Source organism: Danaus plexippus, chromosome 23 (genome assembly GCF_018135715.1).
Source record: "Danaus plexippus chromosome 23, MEX_DaPlex, whole genome shotgun sequence".
In the NCBI taxonomy this organism is placed as follows: domain Eukaryota; kingdom Metazoa; phylum Arthropoda; class Insecta; order Lepidoptera; family Nymphalidae; genus Danaus; species Danaus plexippus.
In genome coordinates this window covers 5,681,996-5,703,663 of record NC_083551.1, presented here as the reverse complement: position 1 = coordinate 5,703,663, position 21,668 = coordinate 5,681,996, and the positions used below count along the sequence as shown (strand labels likewise).

The following is a 21,668-nucleotide window of genomic DNA, read 5'->3' as shown; positions in this document are numbered from 1 at the left end:
AATTACTAAGTGTTAGTTAAAGTTGAAAATAAAGTGGTGTGAGTAAGTGAGAGTGCTTTATTGGTGAAAATGGATAACCTGATAGGTGGAAATAGTGTTATGTGACGATAACATCGCTGACGTCACAGCTCCTAATAATCAACTTGGACATGGCTCTTCGACAGACTATATGTTATATATAAATAGATTTTAAACACGACAATTTTAATATCAAAAATTTACTAATACATTTAACAAAATCTTTATCCGGCATCATAATGAACGCTCGCGGCATAGATTGGTATCATGTGATAAATAAAATAATTAAGAATTGATCTGCGTACCGTCTGTTCCGACTCCATGACTACGTCTCTTATTGTTCAGTCTTTGAAACATCAAAACGTTAACTTAGAAATTTGCATCAATGAACAAAAAATATATCTGTTTTATATTTGTTTAAATAAAAGTATGTAATCCACATACAAGAAAAGTCCCTGTATCACACACGAATGTTTTTAACTGTTAGCATATTTTAACAAGTTTTAATTTAATTTGAAGTGTATCTATAACTTTCATTTGAAATTTTGATACTTAGTGTTGAATTAATTATATGAAACGATTTTTTTAAACCTATACTTTGGATGAAAATCCATGATTAATTATATAAGATTTACACCTAGACTATACAGTGTTAATTCATCTATAAGAAAATAATATGTCAGAGTTTGGAGCACGTTAAAAAAAAGAGAAATTGTTGAGTAATTTAAGACAATATATGTTTTAGAATGTTACATAATTCAAACATACGAAAGATATACAAAGGAGAAAAAGAAAAAGTTATATATATATATATATATTATACATACATATATATTATACATACATATATATATGTATATTCATATAAAAAACAAGGTGAATAAAACGTTTTGATCGGAATCGGTATCGGGGAAGCACAAGATAAACAAACCCCACGTTTGTAATACAAGGAAAATAGATATCACCTGCGTTTCACAAGGATAACTTTAAAATACTTACCTCCCAAAAAAGGTGTTTTAACTAAATAACTTAAATCTTCGTCTCTGAGTTATCTTGTAGGGGTAAACAACAAATATTTATATATTATTTTTTTTAGTACTCACGTACATCGAATAACGTATACAATTTGAACGGCTGGTTATTTATTGGATAAAGTTGGTTGTGTGAAATAAAAAGTAATTATATGATTATGAAAACTGTACCTATATGTACAACTACTATTAAAATGCAAATTTTTGATAAATGCATTGATTAAAATGGCTTATAATTTATGAATTTTAAAACAAATATTATTTCTTTTATAGTTTAGATGTCTTTGTTTCTTACATGTCTTTGTTTCGATCTTTCCGAGGGACAAATTTAATTGGCACTTTAAATTTCGGTACTCAAAGATTAGAAAGCTTAGGAAAGATAATGTTGTCTCGGAAAAGTATTCTTTTCGTATATATACGGTAGATTATTATTTTAACATTTCTACTGTTATTACAAATATAATTTTACGACTCCATTTAAATATTATGACAATTGTCGATGATGATTAATGCGTATCTAAGAGACATTATTGAAACATAAAGATTAAGTAGCTGTAGATATATTGTCTTCCTGTGTGTTCTTCCCTGTATATGGGGTGTGTTCCAAAGAAGTGACGATGATGATGCCAAAAGCATAGGTAGCCATCGGCATTTCCATCTTCACACTGATTACCGGTGCGTAAGTTCTCTGTATGAAGTAATCAGGTTCTGCGAGAGGGCAGTGAACATGTATTTAAAAGGCCGGCAACGAGCTGGTCATACCATTGAAATTTACGGTCTCTTTAGACTACAGCTACCGCTTCACATCACGTCGGCCGAACTATTGTTTTCCATCGACGTAGTATTTAAAAAATTATTACGTTGTATAATAAACTTTAGTATTCTGTAAAGAAAAGACGTAAAAATGTATGTGAAATATTCCAAAATACATTCGATGGAAAATGTTACATGCAATTTATTTGTTACTGTATAATATGTTGATATAGTTGCGGATGTGCACGGGCGAGGACAGCTAACTCCATCAGGTAGGCCGTCTGCTCGTTTGCCCAACGTATCACAAAAATTATATATTTTCGCACAGAATAGGCAGTAAGCAATAATATTCTATAAAATCCGATATGTTGTTTGAACAACACAAGATAATTATACACATGTTAGGTAATCATATGATGCTATAAAAATAACTTATTTTTAGTCCAATTAATATTATAATATAGCAAGGTATGTAGTTAATTATATGCGGTTTGTATAAAACAGTTAACGGAGATTATTGCTACGTTATGTAATGGTCTAACCTTAATTACATTCACATTTGCTTATCGAGAAACTAAGAATGAGCAGGAATAAAAATATTTTATTAATTATAAACAAAGGAATATTGACAACACGTCTCTATCAAGAACGATATTCATATATTATTTATTTCTTACATTTTAATCTGATAATTTATTTAAAATACAGAACATAAAAAATACGTGTAATGAATTATGTACAAGACTTTAACCAAATGCATGTACATACACGAAATGTATTTGAATAAATAGTTAATGTATGGGACTATAAAGAAGGTAAAACTTCTATGACACAGCCTTCGCATGGTATAAATTACAACTTATTTTTTAAACAAATAGTACCGTTTTATTAACACTTCTTGACAAATATTTTACGCCCCATCGACGCATCTAAAATTCACTTGTCCATTCAGAGTTTACTATTAGATAATATACTATACGTGGACTGATAAAGTTAAGAAAGATTTTACTATAACTCAATATTAATATAAAAATATTTATCATTAATTGAAATATATCAACGAGGATACGAATGGGATAGCGTGACGATAGAGACAGACTAATTTACTGATATAATCCTTTTTAAATATCATACATGAATTAATAGTATATCAAGAAGTAATTTTTCGGTCTTTGCCACATTGTACAATTTATATATTAGCAGAAAGGTCATTCACATTTCTAACAAATAAGGTATTAGCAAACACAAATAAAATTTACAATACCTAAAAAAATACTTTGCATCAAACTGTCTTGATGTTGGCACGGAATAGTTATCACGCCAGATCACACCAACGACGTAATGACGTAAAACTCCTACACGTAATTTACGTGTATTTACCCGCTATTACCTATTACCGCTAGCGGGTGAATAAATATCTATTTAATGTTATTTTTATGTATCAGAACAACCTGTTATTCAGAATCTTGGATGGTATTGATCATTAATGGTTCCTTTTTTACACAAATTCACTCAAAATTGTACAATTAATTCTCAATAAACAATTGGACTAAAAATTACTTATTAATATTTCATTTTATTCTGAAACAGTAAGCTATGTGTGTTACTAACGTCAAGGACTTGAAGGGAAATTAGTCTATTTATTCTTACATAACGCAACAACGCGATCGTTAGATAAGTGACAGCAATTTCACGGAAAATTTTTTACTGGCCTTAGTTCTTTAGTCTGAGTCTAATCTTTCGAATCTTATAGTGAAATTTAGTTAAGTATTTCGTTTTAAAAGGTAACATTTGAGCATCTACGCTAATTTACACCCTTACTATATATCAAAATTGAAAAAAGGATTCGGATATAAAGATATTATAACGAAACAAGCAAAAATTTTTACATTATGCACTCTAGTAGGATGTGTGCAAACAGAATTAAATAAATGTGTAGTATTTCTTTGCTATGATGTTATGATCTTAAGGATAGTGGGTGGGGTTGATCCCATCACGATTTAATTTTATCGGTAATCTATTAAATTATATGGCAGATTTTTTTGTTCTTTTCGTTACATTTAATAAACAAATATCGATACAAACAATACATATACTCGAAACAGATGAAGAAATAATTTTTAGAAATTATAATAAAGTAATTTATTAAATCAAATTAATATTTAATAGCGTAAAAAAGGTTTTCTTATTAAGGTTAAGAACACTACCAATAATAAGTACATTTCTAACAGCTACCTGAGACCTATCGTGATTTATTTTGTATTGGTCTTAGCAAAATATAGTTTTAAGGAAATTATGCGTAACTAATTGATAATTGTATTGCATTGCTGTGTATTAAATCTTCTGTTCTTAGAAAAGGATTAAAATTCATACACGTTTTTTATAAAATCGATAGAAAAAAAATGTTCTTATGAATTTTCTATCCAAAACGATGAACAATATAATGTCAACTCCAGTGTTATATACGTAGATTATATTTCATTAAACATACGAAAAAAAAAATATAAATAGTACATTATAACAAAAGGCAATTTAAACAAAATTAAAACAGTGAAGTATACAACAAAGAGTTAAATACGAATACAGAGTATAAATTACTTTATTTAACTTACGTGAATAAATCGTAAAGAACAAAATTTAAACGATCACGTGCTATTAATAAAAAATGTGAACAAGGCGTAACGAAAATATACAAAAGTAAATTGTTATTCATATCGTTAATTAAAACGTTAGAATGTATTTAAAACCAACTGCGACGACAAAAAGACGAGTTCTGTTTAAGTGTTCCGAATGATACCACTCTAGAATAGCGATTTATAGGAGATTAAAATATTTATATTCATTTAAAGTTACTACTATTTACTAAATCGTTCGTTTTGCTGAGTGTTGCCAACTTTATTTTACTAACCCTACGTATCCAATTTTTTTCTATAATTAGTAAATTAATATAAAATCTTAAATATGTAATGTTTTGTTGTAGAAGGTTTATATAGAATATATTTGAATTCAAGCTATGGGATATTTTTGTTCGACGTGACGGTGACTACTTCCCATCAGGTGCCGTCTGCTCGCTTGCTCCTTTATGATAAATAAAAAAAATTGGACACGATTCCATACATGATCACATCGTGTAATCAAAATAATTTAAGACCCGTTTCTTAGAAATGTGTACTTTTTAAATCTCATAAAATACAAATGCAAACTCTGCAGTCAATCGGACCACGCATCATCAGCGTAAAAACACGTTGGGAATCAGTGGACGCAATCACGAGACGAGTCTGCAGATAAGACATCGTAGATGCTGCTTCTAATAACTAGGGAACTATTAGTCACTATTCAAAGGAAGATTATGCGCAAATGTGTGTGTCACGCATATAGAGTGAGATCGGAAAGATTTTTTATTAAGCTGAATAGAGACAAGAAGTTTATATGATATAAGTTGATGATAGTTAGAATAACGTTATATAAAAGACATTAAAATATTAATAAAAATAAATATATTGATTTTGAAAACATTATCATCAATATGTAAAATAAATAAGAATTTTGATTGATATATAGAAATTGATATCGAGGAAGAAATTATAAACAAAAAATGATAGATAAAATCATGCAAATAGTTTTGAATTTTCCGAGCTATTGACAAGAATGTATAAGTTAAACATCTTTATATTTTTTTGTATTCAATAAATTTACTTTTATGTGAAAAAAATACGGAAATTGCAAGTATATATATATAAATATTCATTTGGAATTAACCGTATGGATTGAATACGTAGAATAACACTTATAACAAAATAAAATAAATCACCAGCAGATTTGTCTAACCCAAACATTGCTTGGATTGATTATTATAATTCTTGTACGCTAAATTAACAAAAAAATCCATAAATGCATTACGGGATCTTTTTGTGTTAAGGCCAAATAATGTAATATTAGCAGAAGCACTTCAAATAAACTGCAGAAGCAGTGTCCTATGAACAAGAGATTCAAACAGCACTTCACATTCCTCCTATAATGACTTATAGTATGTGGTTATCCTATAAGTATGTGGTTATTTTTAATAGAAACAGATTTAAGTAGTTTTTTTTTAATTATTATTATTATTATAATGTTTTTCGTTATTATTCATTCATAGTTAAATAACGAGACATTAATGATGTAACATAAAAAACAAATTATAAGGCATATTAAGAAAAGACGAACCCAGTTTTGATAACTCTATTGTTATAAATGCTTGTATTCTTTTAATTTTTTCTCTTAACCAACATTTTTAAACTCAAATTAATGTATAAAAGACGATAATAAAATAAATATTAAGGAAAAATAGTTATAGAGATAGCAATTTTTATACATATGTATAAGATACTGCATCAGGTATATTTGGCAGAGCGAAAAATCAATGCAGTTCAAATGAAGTTAGCTTAGAAAATTTTGAGTTCACTGTTCATACAGATCAAATACATTTGATGTTGTCCTCATCTCGGATGTTATAGGACAAGTCTGTATGATTCCCGTTATCATATAAATATAAGTACAAACAATAATTAATCCTCCCTTTTTAAATATTAAAAGCAATAAATACCCATCACGTTGCAATATTGTCTTAATGCCATTTGTGTGACGCCTCACGACGTGTGCGGACGTGTTGTGCCAAGTTTCATTTGTACTATTTAAGGAACACGGAATTGTGAGTCTATTTTGTTTATTACAGTGTATATATTTTAAAGTAATTTATTTTTTACATTTATATGTGCGATTTTTAATAGCTAATTAAATGTTAATGAACAAGAATTTATAATTAGATGTCATCACGTTATAGCTATACATATATCGTTGAGTTTTTTATTAAGATTAGATTTACTCGTAAAACTAAATTAAAAGTCGAGATAAATTAATATCATTATAGTATTATTAGTGTGTTAACAAATGGTAGGAAAATTTTGAAACATTAAGGTCTCTGGAAATAAAGAGAACATTATTTATATAAATTAAAATTAATTATATTAAAATAGAGTTCGACACTTGGTAGCAGAGCTGTATATTCAGTTTGAACGTAGTTAATGTAAAAGATTTTTTTATTATTACATATACATATATAAAAAAATTAATATTAATATCAAATATGCTTCGTATTATTTCATTTTTATTCATAAAATCTTATTGTTGTTTAATAAGTATATTTATACCTATGTGAAAAGTTATTCAAGAGGTCTTTTTCGTCTGGTGCATAACTTAATTTGCATTAATAGTATTGCATCGAGGCATGAAAGATAATAAAACAAACAGTCCATGATTCACAACGACTCTGTCTGTGGCAAAGTACAAACTGCTAATTGCAATGACAGTTCAGAAATCTTTTCAGTAATAACTAATTTCGATATAAAATATGAACGAAAATTATTTTTTAACATACAAATAATATTGGCTAACAGTGTTTTGTTATTGAAGAAACCAATCGCGAAGATTTTATTTCAAATAAACAATATTAAGGGAATTATATTTTAAAATTGCCATAAATGAAGGCATTGAAATTGTAAATGATACAATAATATCATGTAAGTCATCGCATCTCTGGTACAAGATTTGTTATTTATAAGGAGATCTATTATTTTTATATCATTCTATAGGCTGTATAACTTTTTGTACGTATATTCATGTTTATATCTAAAATTTAATAGGATTACACTATAATAATCCCTAAATTACTGATGTCAGGTAATTAGTTGGAAAACTTCCTTAACCTTGAATATAGATTTGGATAAAACATACTTTTTTAGTTATTTATATATAGTTTTTAAATTGTTTGAATTGAAAGCTATTTTATTTATTTTTATCTAGTAGGTACTATACATGTTTATTAGCATGTGTTTATGGTCCATTAACAAACATTATGCTTAGCACATGTGTGTATCGTCCCATTACATCGAGAATTCAAGTTATTCATTCATATATCGCTATAGTTAATGAATAAGATACTGGAAACGCTTAGTATGTAGTGTGACGATGAAAACTTATAGTAAACATACTGTTATCAACCTATTATCTATGGAATCTCACAAGTGACCATAAAATGAAACCTGGACGATTGCTTTTTATATTGCACTATAAGTGGCAATGAGTTAAAAAATAAAAACTGGATAAATGCGAGACCGTCTTGCGCTTCTAGGGTTGTAGAAACAAAACACATTAAAAAGGCCCTTCAATTGTAGAAATTCTATTAACAAATTGTTATGTCACTAATAAATTTATCGATTAGTGACAATGCAAAGTTAATATTGCTGTCGGTAAAAAGCCGGCGCCATAGACACAGATATGTTGCGGTTAGTTTACCGAATTGAAATGAGTTTGCGATCGCGCAATGATGATTATTTAGAAATGTATAACTTTGTAATGTCACTGGGAGCTCCCTGATAGGTTTATTCTTTTTATTGAACTTCATAAGTTAATATCATGTTTGTTGAGTTAGATGCTGCTTTTTTTCATTGGGCCCACGACATCAGCTTTAAACTCGATGAGTTGAACGGACTAGGTTGAGCATAAATTTGAACTTGATAAGGATTTTGAGCAAGGCACAACAAAAACATTCCATTTGGTTATTATGGTAGGTAAAATAACTCGTTTCTCTACGAGATTTTTTGTTACGATGTCTTTTTACCGACTAACATATAATAATATTCTTGGATATGTTGTCTTGCAAGTAAGAAACTCTATGAAAATATGCATCAAACGCAATCGTCATAAACTAACACGCAGACTAGACCTCACTGATTAAAATGAGCTGATTATTTAACACAATCACGAATTATTTAACTGTTAAATTTTAGTTTCTAGTTTATATATTGTAATGCTTCGTTATACGTATTAGTGACTCGCCTAGAGGGACCCGTCTGTGCCCTTACGGTCAGAATGTCTTCATAATATTTAATAATCTTTAGAAAAGTAATGAAATTAGAAAATATTTTGTTTGATTCAATTGTCAGAAAAACGTGATTACAATATTTTATATTTTGTAAATGCGTTAGGAGAGCGTTGGGATGTGTCCTATGGATTTATGCCTACGTATAGATGTGAATAAATATGTAGGCTTATATTTATATAGTAATGTTGATATACAATTTTATTGTAGAAACTTTGAAGTTGAACACAGTACAACTCATTATTTTTGGATTTTAATCCCATAGCTTATTAAATGAATAGGATTTTAAAATAAAATGCCAATTCTGATGTCATGGACAAACATCTCTGAGTACGTAATCGGCAGATTGATTTTCAAAACTTGATTGTTTTTCGGCGAACCAGGGACTGATTCGGCGATAAAAAAGTTTTGGTATCCTCGATCAAAGTTTTGATTAAGTTTTCATATAATTTGTAACGAGTTTTACTCTCACGTAATTAATTGTGGGTTATATATAATAAAAATAAACTAACAAATAAAAAAAATATATTAATTTGATTAATTAACTTGACGATCATATCATTCAAGTTATTTATTAAGCCCCGTTCATTTCAAAATTATAATTAAATGTTCTGCGGATGAGCTAATTTTTTTCATTAAATATGTGAATAATTATTTTGTCGCGCGGCAGAAAACAAAAAGATCTTCTCATTATAGCGTCAATTTAAGGTCCACCAATATTTTTTCTAGTTTTATGGTATTGGGTTACAAATAGACACTACATAAAAAGTTTGCTTGTTAACAGTTATAAAGGCCTACACACACACACATATATATATATATGTCTTACATTTACATTCAAAGAAACGACTTCCTTACATATTACATTTCTTTAACATTAAATCGTTATTTCAGCGGTTGCTGGTTCAATTCCAGGTAGTGTATTTTCTTTCTTTCTTTTCTGTTTGATTTCAATATAAAGGTACTTAATTGTAATATATTACAATATTTTGATACGTGACACGGACGTATTATCTTATCAATTTACGTACGATTGTTGGGAGTTAATTTAATATAATTTATTGCAAGATGTCGTATAAATGGGAATATTGATAAAAATATTATTCTAATAATGCGGTCCGTAAAAAGCAAAAGTACTTCACCTCTTGTAACAGCGTCTGGACATGTTTAAGTGACTCTAATGAAATAACATAAAGCCTTCAATATAAGAACAATATATGATCTAAAAGTAATATGATTTTAGCATTTATATATAATAAGTTAAAGGAAAAATATATCGCCTATTAGGATTGCCTTACAAAATAGACAATTATTGCCTACTTGGATTGCTAATTAGCTGATACATATGGATTTATTTAACAATTTAATTTATTTTGATAAATTTTAATAGGTAATTATTTTTATTGTACACGTATTATGTAATATTACTTGGATATATATGTAGAAGTGATATTTTTAACGTTATGTTTATTAAAAACCAATGTTTCTTTGATAATATTTATAATATAATTTTCTATATATCAGACCTCATTGCATATAGTTCGGCATAGTTATTAAAACTTATGACACCTTAATTTCTAATTTGGTAATGATTAAAAAAATATATTTTTTAATAATTCTCTGATAGCATTGAAGGCATAATAATAAAATATATTAGCGGAATCAAAACGATTTGTTACAAGCTTTGTTTACAATAAACATATTCAGCAAAAGTTGCCAACTTTGCCACGTTTCATCTTCTATGGCAATGGATCGATCTTTCACTTTTTGATTTCATTTACTTATATTCGAATACTTTTCTTTGTTATTGTTCGAGAGGACAAGTTTTTCCATCTTTTTCTTGTATTTATTTCTCGTAAGCTGTCACTTATGATTGATTATCCCCGGGCCGGATATTGTGCTGAAGACTCGAGCGTTCGATAATAATTTAAAAATTTGAGACAGTTGAAATACCTATATTTATTTCAGACTTCGATCACGTGCTTGCGGTCTGATATGGAAGACTGCCAGACTCGTTGTAAACTATATATTGACTGATTTACTGGACTGGACTGTAATTTAGTTAGTCTTACTTTATGTCCAAACAAATACTCGGAAGACAGAGTAACCTCAGGAAGCGTGTGATAAAATATCCAATTAATGTTTGGAGACTTTTTGAATAGCAGTCTCACGAGTTTGTTGAGAAGTTTAGTCTGTATTCTAAATATTTAAGATGTCCAGATAGAGTGTCTGAATAGATTATAGTATTTCTTAATCTATGTATGATTTTGTAAATTTTATTATAGAAACATAAGTAAAATATATGGAAAAATTAGTTTCTATTAATTGTGATAAATTCAAATGATTTTTCATACGTTCATTCTACTTCATTGATCTTGCTTTGAAAACCTTCAATACTAAATAGTGACTTTTATATCTTACCAACATTTGTTGTGACATCGGAAATAAAATAATACATAAAAAATCATTCAATTATATTAAAATCAGGTCAGTTTATAATAATTTATAGTGGAATTGATTGATCTATTTAAGGTAATTAATGAATCCATAGACACATATAACAGATTTGCTTGAGATTAATGTAAAAATCGAGAAAAAAAACCCACACAATAGATTCGGTTACGCATCATAGTATTTAACCGTAAACCTTTTATCTAACTTGGGAATAATCGCACACTTTTTCATATATTTCTTCTGCTTAAGAGTTTTTACTCATAAAACTAAGTCCGATCAGGTAGAGATATAGATGTATAAATGATTTACGGATGTACTGTTGTCATTGATATGTCATCAAGGCTCCCTCTTCACCTGACATTCTTAGTTAATCTTTTGAAATCCATCATTGGATGTTGGGGAAAATTTATGTAAATATATATCCGATGTATTCAGATCCAGAAACAAAAAGATAACGTGAAGATGGGCCAGATTTTAATATCAATTGGTCATGTTTATTAATACTAGGTCTTGTCGATTGATTTAAATGCATTGTTTTATAAAAAAAAATCATTTTATTTTAATATTTATCGATAAGTCTTACTGGTGAAAAATATTGGTTACGCTCGCAGCTATTGAGATTTTGCTTAATGAAAATTCTGTTAGCTTTCATTACTCATCATGTCAGGTGATAAGGCTTAAAATAACTTTAAATAAGTAAGGTGGAGGCGTAAAGCGTAAAATTGTTTTGTGTACATAATGACTCCATCAAAAACATATGTTTTCATACCACTCGTTATTATATAATTATTTCATGTTATTCTTGAGAATTACTTGAAAGCTTAGATTGTAAACATTGTAATAATAGTGTGAGCTTTGAGTTATAAATTAAATTGTTATAATTTTAGAGTTTTTTTTAAATCCAAGGTAGTTTGTTAGTCATGATAGTTAAGAATGACGATATAGGTTAAAAGTCTTATAGTTCGGTTCAACAATATTTAATGCTACTTTATTTTATTGTTTCATATTTAATAAAAAATGCTGAATGTTATTTGCATGCTGATGTAGTAACTTAAATTTATGTTTTAATGAAAAAAAATATTGCTATAATACATTTGATACCATTTTATTCTCATTTCAATGTCAATGTATATTAAAAAAATAAAATTGTTTCATTGTAAAGAATATTGACGGGAAGTATAATTGTTTGTATTACAAAGATGTGCAGAACAATTGTTTCATTGTTAACTTTGTAGCCCTTGTTACAGATGTCATGCCTCTATGTAGACTATTAACTCACATTCAATCAAAAACACATTCTTAATTAGATATCATTTAAATTTGAGGCTATCGTTGGTAAGGATGTTTAGTGATTACTGACTATATTTATAACACCTCGTTCTGAACACCTGATCTGTATTTCATTGTGAGTTATGTTTATTAAATCTAATTCACACGTTAATGCAAATAGAAACACACACCCTGCTAGGAAGTCGACCTTCTGCGTATGAATAAATAACATGTACTAGGAGAATACTATACAGTATTATTCAGTTGCAAAATATGTTTACATAGTAAGAAAAAAATCCTTTTTTATTGTTCAATTGAGGATATTTTCAAAAGACATCAAATTTAAAATATCACATTACCAATATATATATATATATATATATATATATATATATATATATATATATATATATATATATATATATATATATGTATATATATATAACACAATACAGATCATACATACCTGTTTTATTTTCTATTAATTTTATCACAGTTAGTATAGGCATTGCGAAACACCTAAATACTTAAATTATAATCAATACATAAGATTCTGTATGAAAATTTGTAACCTACTTGAGTGAATACTTTAACAAAATATCTATCTTATAATGTTTGTTTTACGTATCGTTCATAAAAAAAAAATATCTTCATGTAAATGTTATATATTCTCTTATTGCCAGGTTCAAAATGCATCCCGGGTTGTTGGCGTGGGAATGCGTTGTGTTCGCTTTGTTCGTGTGTGCGTCTTCTTGTTTCCCGTTGTGGCAGAGGAAAAGGGATGCTGCAGCCGGGGGCGATGCCAAGAGAGCGTATATATTCGCCGGTGGAGGGGTTTCGACTTTATCTATGATACTGTCCGTATCAAGAGGAACGTTAGGAGTTCGCTCGTTTTTGGGTAAGTCCTAACATAAAACGAATAAACAATAACTTATTTTTATTGTTCTTTAATATTAAATTATGATTATTACTTATTCTTCACGTTTATTATTAATTCTTATAATCATTAACATATTTATATTCTATTATTTTATTAATTTTTTTATTGCTGTAATGAATTGAATCCAACAATCATTGTGCGCAATTGTTAATGGGCAATAACTTGGTTGGCTTTTTTTAATTATCACAATTTTAAAAATTAAAATTTCACATCTCATTTCACGCATATTATGCCGCTACAACCGCACTTGCGCGTAACATGATAATTCATTCGTTTCTGACATTTAATGTGATCTGATAAGAATTTAAACTGTTGTATCCTTCGACCGTTCTACAGAGGAGATCTATTATTTTGCGACGATTTGCTTTCTTTGATAGACTTTATTGACGTATGAATAAATTCTTTTATACATTATAACTGAATAACGATTACTAAAATAACCACATGTGAGAAATATTGATTATGATTTTAATAGTAAATTCATTTAAATAATCTTTTATTATAAGAAATCTTTGGGATAGAGATAATTTCATTGTATGTTTTAGTTTGGAACGATTATTATGTATATTATTTGTGTATTTATGTCAGTATATGAATCAGGAAGACATTTCATAGGCTTCAAATTAGTTTGCTATCCTTAATCAGATACAAGAAGCCTTCATAGAGCTAACATATGAGGATAATTTTAAACTATAACTCTTATAATATATATATATTAAAATCATTACACCGATTAATCTATCGTACAAACAGTTTTAATTGTGGGGAAATACGGTTATAATGTAATTCAAGTTAAATCTCTCGATCTGCGACCTTTGACTTTATGTACAATAATGATTATTGCTCACTAATGTTCGTGTGTGATTTTCTATTGCATGTGTGTTTATGAAATAAGAAAATTACAGTTATTTTTAACATTCTTATGTCATAGTTCTGATGTAGATATCAACTATTTTGTCAACTATATTAATATGCATTTATTTATTACGGGTTGCAATTTGTGATTTTCATATAAATAGTTGTTTGGAAAAGAAATTCCATGTTTTAATTTTAATTAATATAAATTTAGATTCAATACAAAAAACCTGATAATAATTATATCAGTGAAATATAATCGTTTGTCCATCACGGTTTACTATATGTAAAGGCGATTTTTTCTACAACATATACAATACTTGACACTCACATTGAACCGCTGGTGTCGAATTAAAGTAACAAAAGACATCACGTGCTAATAAATGATAGCGTGGTCACACACGTGTCGCTGAATTGTAGGAAGCCGTGTAATCCTGTTTGAACATTTGCACTGTAGAATATTATACATTGTTGAATGCTTCTAATAATCCAATAGAATAAAAATAAAAACATATTTTGTATTATATTATCAATAATAATGGTGCATTTAAAACTCATGATTTATGTCTATGAAAATGACAAACGATTTATTATAATGACTGAGACAAAACAATTATTTTTATCTTGACGGAAGTGCACTACATTGATTAGTTACGAAATACTCGTTTTTTAATGCAAATTGCATTTTGTTTGACTGAAATTATTGAGTATTCAGAATGTTGCTTAAATTAAATTATGTACGCATTTCTTGCGTCACATTACTTAAAGACAATTTCGGAATATTTTGTGACATGTCAACTTTAAGATTATTATATTTATATTTTCTTTGTCGTTTACCGAATTATTTTTCTGTGATTATCTTTTTCGAATCATGAGAAAGTTAAATTTACAAAACAATATCAACTTTAATTACGTATATGCTCTTTTTTCAGGTTTTCCTTCTGAATTAGTGTACTTTGGTTCAGCAATGTGGGAAACTCTTTACGGCATGGTCTTAGCTTTTCCTCTCGTTTGCTGGATCTTCATACCGGTATACTACAGACTCAGTACGAATTCCGTCTACGAATATTTGCAGGTAAACATATCTTCCTATTATAGTCATTAGCTCTTCTATATATAATAATATATAGCATAAATACGTGTGTTCAAGAATCAGAACTTGATGAAAGTACTCTTTATAATGGAACTTTAGTCATTCACTAAATTTCATACATTTCAAAAAATTCTTGCGCCGAATCGCGTGTACATTGGACTTAAACTAATATATTTTTTAAATGAAATTAGAATTAAGATTATTTTTAATTGACTGTCACTGTTGGAGATAACAGTTACTTCTGGTATTCATATAAAAATCATATTGAAACGACTTGTTAAGTGTGACTGTATAAACACAAGATTGGAAATTATTCTGAAAATCTCATTGGCTTCCTTGACGAATAAGAAAATCAAATTATTAATAGCGTTGAAAATTTAACAAGCAATAAGTGTCAGTATAAAAATGACATTAAATAGAGCCAGTTCTTCGGAATTATAATATAGAAACAATGACATACCGTTCTCATATATAGTGTAATGAACCAATAATAAATAGTTTATCCTTATGTAAACAAAACAGGAAATAGCTTCAAAGGAATAGGCGGTTATTAATTATTTGTTTATATAATTTAAAATAATATCCTTAATATACCGTCTGCATATATTTTAGAGTGAAATGAGTACAAAGATGAAGTCTATTTTGCTATTTTTACATTTATCTCTGTTTGATAAATATTATCACAAAAAACTATTTACTGCTATTAGTTGTTTACTTTTTATTTAAAAAAATCAATACTTTAAATTTAAAAAAAATTGCCTCTGAAACGAAGGCATTAGTTCCTAAAATTCTTAATACGTATAGCATTCAATGTTTGGAATTAAAGAATTAAATCAAATCTGATAAATATAAAATATTATTATAATTTATTTTTTAAAATAATATTCGTAAATAATTAATTAAAGTAAATTAATTTTAATTTTATGTGAAGTAGCAGCGACTGGAACGTTTGAAATATAATAATCAAAGTTCAAAGTGAATAAATTGAAGAGATATAGTTACGAGGAAAAACAGTATAAGAAAAATTATAATTTATTAAAAATAATACATTCTATATAATAATTATATATATGTTTAATTAATAATGTATTCCTTGGAATCTTTTCAAATAATTTATTATATATAATTGCATTACTGTAATGTTGGAAGTATTTATAAATGTTTTAATGATAGTGATTCGGAAAACTGAGACAGCAAAGGATATTGTGTGACTTGTCTTTACCAAATATTCAGAACATGAAGAAAATCCGAACATAACGTCTTTTAATCTGAACTAAGTCTTTTACAGAGCGTTCTTTGTATTATCTTGTAACTAGATAATCCCTACGTTTCGGTTCCTTTACAGCAAAACTGATCTCGGGCAGACGAGATGAAAGTGTCGGATACTTTCATCTCGTCTGCCAGTGCCTATCATAAAAAATACGTATTAACCGAAAAGTTTAATTTTATTTATATATCCACGAAAAAAATTGAGATATTATTGTAATGTTTTTTACTTATAGAGTCAATATCAAAATTAATTTTAATTAATTACAAAACTGTTATCTTTCTGTATATATTCTGTATATTACCCTAAAATTACTAAATACATGGTGGTAGCGCTTAGCTGTGGTCAATTTTGCGGATGTCCGTGGGAGATGGTACTACCTCCGTCAAGTAGACCGTGTGCTCGTTTGCCTCCTTTGACATAAATTAAAAAAAAAATTGCCTAAAATTTTCGCCCCTGTTTATATTTTACTACAGTAGTACAATACATAAGTATAATTATTTTTTAAAAAGAATATCAAAAATCTTTTCGATGTATCTATTTTTATTTAATATTAAACTTCTATTTCTAAATTTATATAGATATGTCAATTTTGTAATACTATAATCTATATTTAATTCTTCAAGTTTAAGATATTATGCTACCCATGCATCCATTTGTTTTCCAGATGCGTTTCGGTTCAAGATGGGTTCGTCGTCTCGCCGCGGCTACATTCCTACTCCGTCAGACTTTGAACCTTGCTATCACAGTCTACACTCCGAGTGTTGCTCTACACGCTGTCCTTGCTTTACCACATTGGGCATCAGCAGCTGCTCTAACTATTGTTGCGATAGTATTTAATTTGTTGGGCGGATTAGCTGCAGCTATCAGGTATACCTTTCGATTATGATGTTTCTTTTTTATTTCTCCTTAAGTTATGTACAAAATAAATCCATTAAATAATTTTGGATGCCATCAAGCGAGACAAAGATTTTTACATTTCTATCATATTAGATTCACTATCGTGCAATTAATTTTGGATTCCAATCACGAAATCATCAAATATATTGTTAAATATCACAGAGCAGACGTGATCCAGACCCTTACAATGGTACTTGTCAGCGGTGCCTTTATTATCCAGGCGACAGTGCAAGCTGGGGGACCAGCCCAGGTCATATCAGACAATGTCGAAGGAAGACGACTGGAATTTCTGAAGTAGGTTAAAAATATGTTAAAGAAAATAATAGTTTAAAATGAAGAAATAGAAAATGACAGAAAACAGTTGATAACGTGTTAAGAACGCCTAGTGTATTTATAGATGAAGGTTTTTACATAATAGGAAATAATCCTCAAATCTGAATAGCCATTGCAATCTAGAAATTTCAACATAAAAACATATTTGGCATTAGACATATATAAATTGACAACTAAAATTTAGGAACATTTTCAAGTCTACAGATGAATTGATAAAAGTTATAAAATCTATGATTTTCTATTTCAGGTTTACATGGGACCCAACAGTCAGAGTGGATACTCTTTCTGCATTAGTTGGTCAAATGTTCATGTCCGTATCAATATACGGCTGTCAGCAGACCTTCGTCCAACGTTACTGCTCTATGTCCAGTGAAAAAAGAGTCAAGAGGACACTTTTAGCTAATGTGCCAGCAGTATTGATACTCTTCAGTCTGTCATGGGTAGTCGGAATGGCATTGTATGCGGTTTATAAATATTGTGACCCGTATATGTCGGGAAAAATAGTAGCTAAAGATGAAGTTCTGCCATTTTATGTGCAAGATCAATTTACTTTTTTGCCGGGAATGTTGGGACTGTTTTTGGGGAGCATCTTTAATGGAGCTTTAAGGTTTGTTTTTATACTCTGTTTAACTATCTTTATAGCTATTTTTTGACCTGGACTAAATATATTTTAATAAATTTTTAGCTTCCTGGTATCTAATATGAATTCTCTGTCAACGGTAACTTGGGAAGACTTTGTATCAGAGGCACCGGCTTTTAAAGGCATCAGTAACAAACAACAATTGACAGTCATTAAAATAATTGGAATTATATACGGTAAGATGTTTTTATTGCAACACACATATATGTATGTATGTTTATTGCGCCATTTTTTTGGGATGTTTTTTTGTTTATTTTTATCATTTAATTTAACACTTTATTTAAGCATTATGTTGTTATTTTATTTTATATGGAATTGTTCTTTATGTTTTAAAATTATTCAATTTTATTTTATTTCAGCTTTAACAATAATGTCATTATCACTCTGCGTGGGTTTGGTCGGAGGTGTAATAGAAGGATCACTCTTAGTAACTTCCGCTACCTCTGGAGCATTACTCGGAGTATTTTTATTAGCAGCTATATTTCCTGTTGCAAACGGAAAGGGAGCTTTGTGTGGTATGATTGGATCCCACTTTATCACATCATGGATGGCCATTGGAAGAATTCTATACGTCAATGATAAAAAATCTATGCTACCGTTATCTGTTCAGGTAATTTATCAAAAATTGAATTTGTTTTTATAACTTTGGAAAAATTCAGAAAATATCAACAGACAAAGACAACGAAATCCTTTAAATATTCATTTTTTTTCAGAAATGTCCCAACAGCACATTAAGCGTGTTAGCTCATAAACCACTCTTAGTTAGTCAAAATACAACAATCGCGCAAATAGTGAATGTTTTAGACAAACACGTTTATAATAAAGGAAAGGATCAATCGCCCATGTAAGTTTTTACAGTTTATAAAAAATGAAAATCTTGAAATAAAAGCTAACTAAGGCTTTTATTTAACGCAATTATATTTTACTGTTTCCTTGATATGGTTTTAATGGAATTTTTATTTTACAGTTTCGCTGCTCTTATGCGGATGTATTCAGTGTCATACATGTGGTACGCTGTCATAGGTACTGTTACTTGCATAATATTAGGAGTTACCATTGGTTTGCTAACGGCCAGTGAAAGCGACGCCTTTGACGAGAAACTCCTTCATCCATTGGTGGCAAAAATTACTAGAAAAATGCCAGGCAAAAAGAGAACCTTCACTAATATTATTAAAGAGAAAGTAGTTGAGGTGCAGGAAGTTGAGAAAATAGAAGAAACGACGCTGGAAGTGAAATCAGTGTTATCTTCTAATGGCAGTAGATTATTCGATGCTTATGATAATAACTTGCAATCAAGAACCAGACTTTGATTTATCAATAGATTTAAGTTTAGATTAAAGTAATAAATCATGCAAAATATTTTACTCTTAAACATATTAGATCTGGAAAAAGCGAGAATATTAGTTTATAATTTGTGGTGTAGATAGTCAATGAAATGGAAAGATTTATTAATGTATGGCTAGTCATATTTAATTGCCATAATGTGATATGCTAAAGTGACTGATTATATAATAAAATCATCGCATTGTACTGTGGTAATGAAAATATGTGATTGAATTTGCTATAACGATAAATCCTTTTTTTTTAAGTTAGAATAAATAGTGACATAATTTTGTAATATATTAATTTTATGCGGTAGTTTGAGAGACGAATTAAATTATAAATGTTTTTTGTTTGTTGTTATATTTGTGTGTATGTATTTTTTTAGTAGATTAAGACAACAACTCAACCCGAATTTAAATGATAGACGTTTGAATGTGGACTATTATTTATATTTTTTTTGTAATTATATTTCGATGGATTTTGTTTTTTAATGTATGTGAGGTCTGCGTATTTGTACATTTAACCTTAAATTGTAGTTGTTTAAAATTTGTTGTATGACTTTTTTTAATAGATACAAATCATTGTTAATATAATTTAGATATAACAGATTTCGAAATATTTTGTAAATACATATTTCTAATATATTTCATAAAAAAATACTTTATTAATTTATTGCATTTTTTATATATGATTTCGCAAATTCACATCATAATATGTACTTATGTGATGTTATTCAGTATTTGTAATATTAAAACATTTTTGTAAATAAATTTTTCTTCGCTGTAAATTATTAAAAGTCGCTTGAATGATTACATAACTCCTAGTTATTATTTTTTTATATTTGAACCGTGACATTACATTAGTGAAAAGTACTTTGTAAAGTCACTTGTGGTTTATGTACGAAACAAATTTCACAGGTATCATTTGTAGCGAGTGTACCTAAGTGTAATGCGACCCTTTTTTAGTTTTAGATTTGGATTCCGGTCCTTGAAAGATTATGTAATTCAATAAGCAAAGAACACGTAGAAAATGTTAACAATCGCTTGTTAAATATGAGTTTTATTAGATCAAATTTACCCTTTAGATGAGACCTTTTCTATCACTGGTACTTTGATGTGAAAAGCCTCTCCTTTCATCCCTCTTTTAAAAGGAAAATTGCATTTGTTGTGTTATAGCGTAAAAACTACTTTAGTGCTTATGAGAAAATTTATACGTGCGTTGCTCTAATGGAGGACTCGGAAATGTTCTGAAATCTCTCAAGATGGGAAACTAAAATATGTTTAAATAATATTTTAAAATAAAACATGATTTATATTCATCATGACTTCGGTATTTTAATGTCGTTTACTAAATTTTGGATTCAATGAATAAATTAGTTACTCCGAAGTCATTTACTATCAATTTACGGTGAACCCTTTACCGGTGAAAACTAATGAATATATTTGAATATCAAATACCTTCATTTTATTAATATTAATATACATTTAAACAGAATTATAATATTGAGAAATATTAAATTTGGAATATTCATATTGTATAAATTTTAAGACAAACAATTACTCTGATCAACTGAACATATTGCTTTATGTTCCTACTCTTTCTATCACTGCTATTTTAACTAGGAGCAGAAGAAAAGTTTTGAAATAAAGTTATTTAGAGGATTTTAAATCTGAACTCAACGAATCATGCACGTCGTCCCTCTACTTCAGTCTGGATCATTTTCAAAATGTTTAATTAAAATATTTTATTGCATGTTAAAGTACAGAAGTAAATTATGATTTCAACGTGAAACGCTATATATACAAGTATCTGAAATTGAACTTAATATAGAATTTAAGGTCGTCTTATTGACAGGTAACCTTATACTGATGTA

General features: G+C 28.5%; 1 protein-coding gene across 1 annotated transcript; it reads left to right on the top strand.

Moving 5' to 3' along the window:
- Positions 1-6,344: 6,344 nt before the first annotated feature.
- Positions 6,345-21,181, top strand: LOC116774810 (sodium-coupled monocarboxylate transporter 2). Its single transcript, XM_032667574.2, has 10 exons — positions 6,345-6,492; positions 13,128-13,342; positions 15,172-15,314; positions 17,267-17,469; positions 17,662-17,793; positions 18,080-18,439; positions 18,518-18,648; positions 18,832-19,082; positions 19,186-19,316; positions 19,440-21,181. Exons 2-10 carry the CDS (start codon positions 13,135-13,137, stop codon positions 19,780-19,782), a joined length of 1,902 nt encoding a protein of 633 aa, XP_032523465.2. The 5' UTR covers positions 6,345-6,492; positions 13,128-13,134; the 3' UTR covers positions 19,783-21,181.
- The last annotated feature ends 487 nt before the right edge of the window (positions 21,182-21,668 follow it).

What these genes read in the sequence shown, in the direction of transcription:
- LOC116774810 (XM_032667574.2), top strand. Translation starts at nt 13,135, where the DNA reads ATGCATCCCGGGTTGTTGGCGTGGGAATGCGTTGTGTTCGCTTTGTTC. An exon ending in AATAATTGGAATTATATACG is followed by an intron (nt 18,649 to 18,831) that starts GTAAGATGTTTT and finishes ATTTTATTTCAG; the next exon opens with CTTTAACAATAATGTCATTA. An exon ending in TGCTACCGTTATCTGTTCAG is followed by an intron (nt 19,083 to 19,185) that starts GTAATTTATCAA and finishes ATTTTTTTTCAG; the next exon opens with AAATGTCCCAACAGCACATT.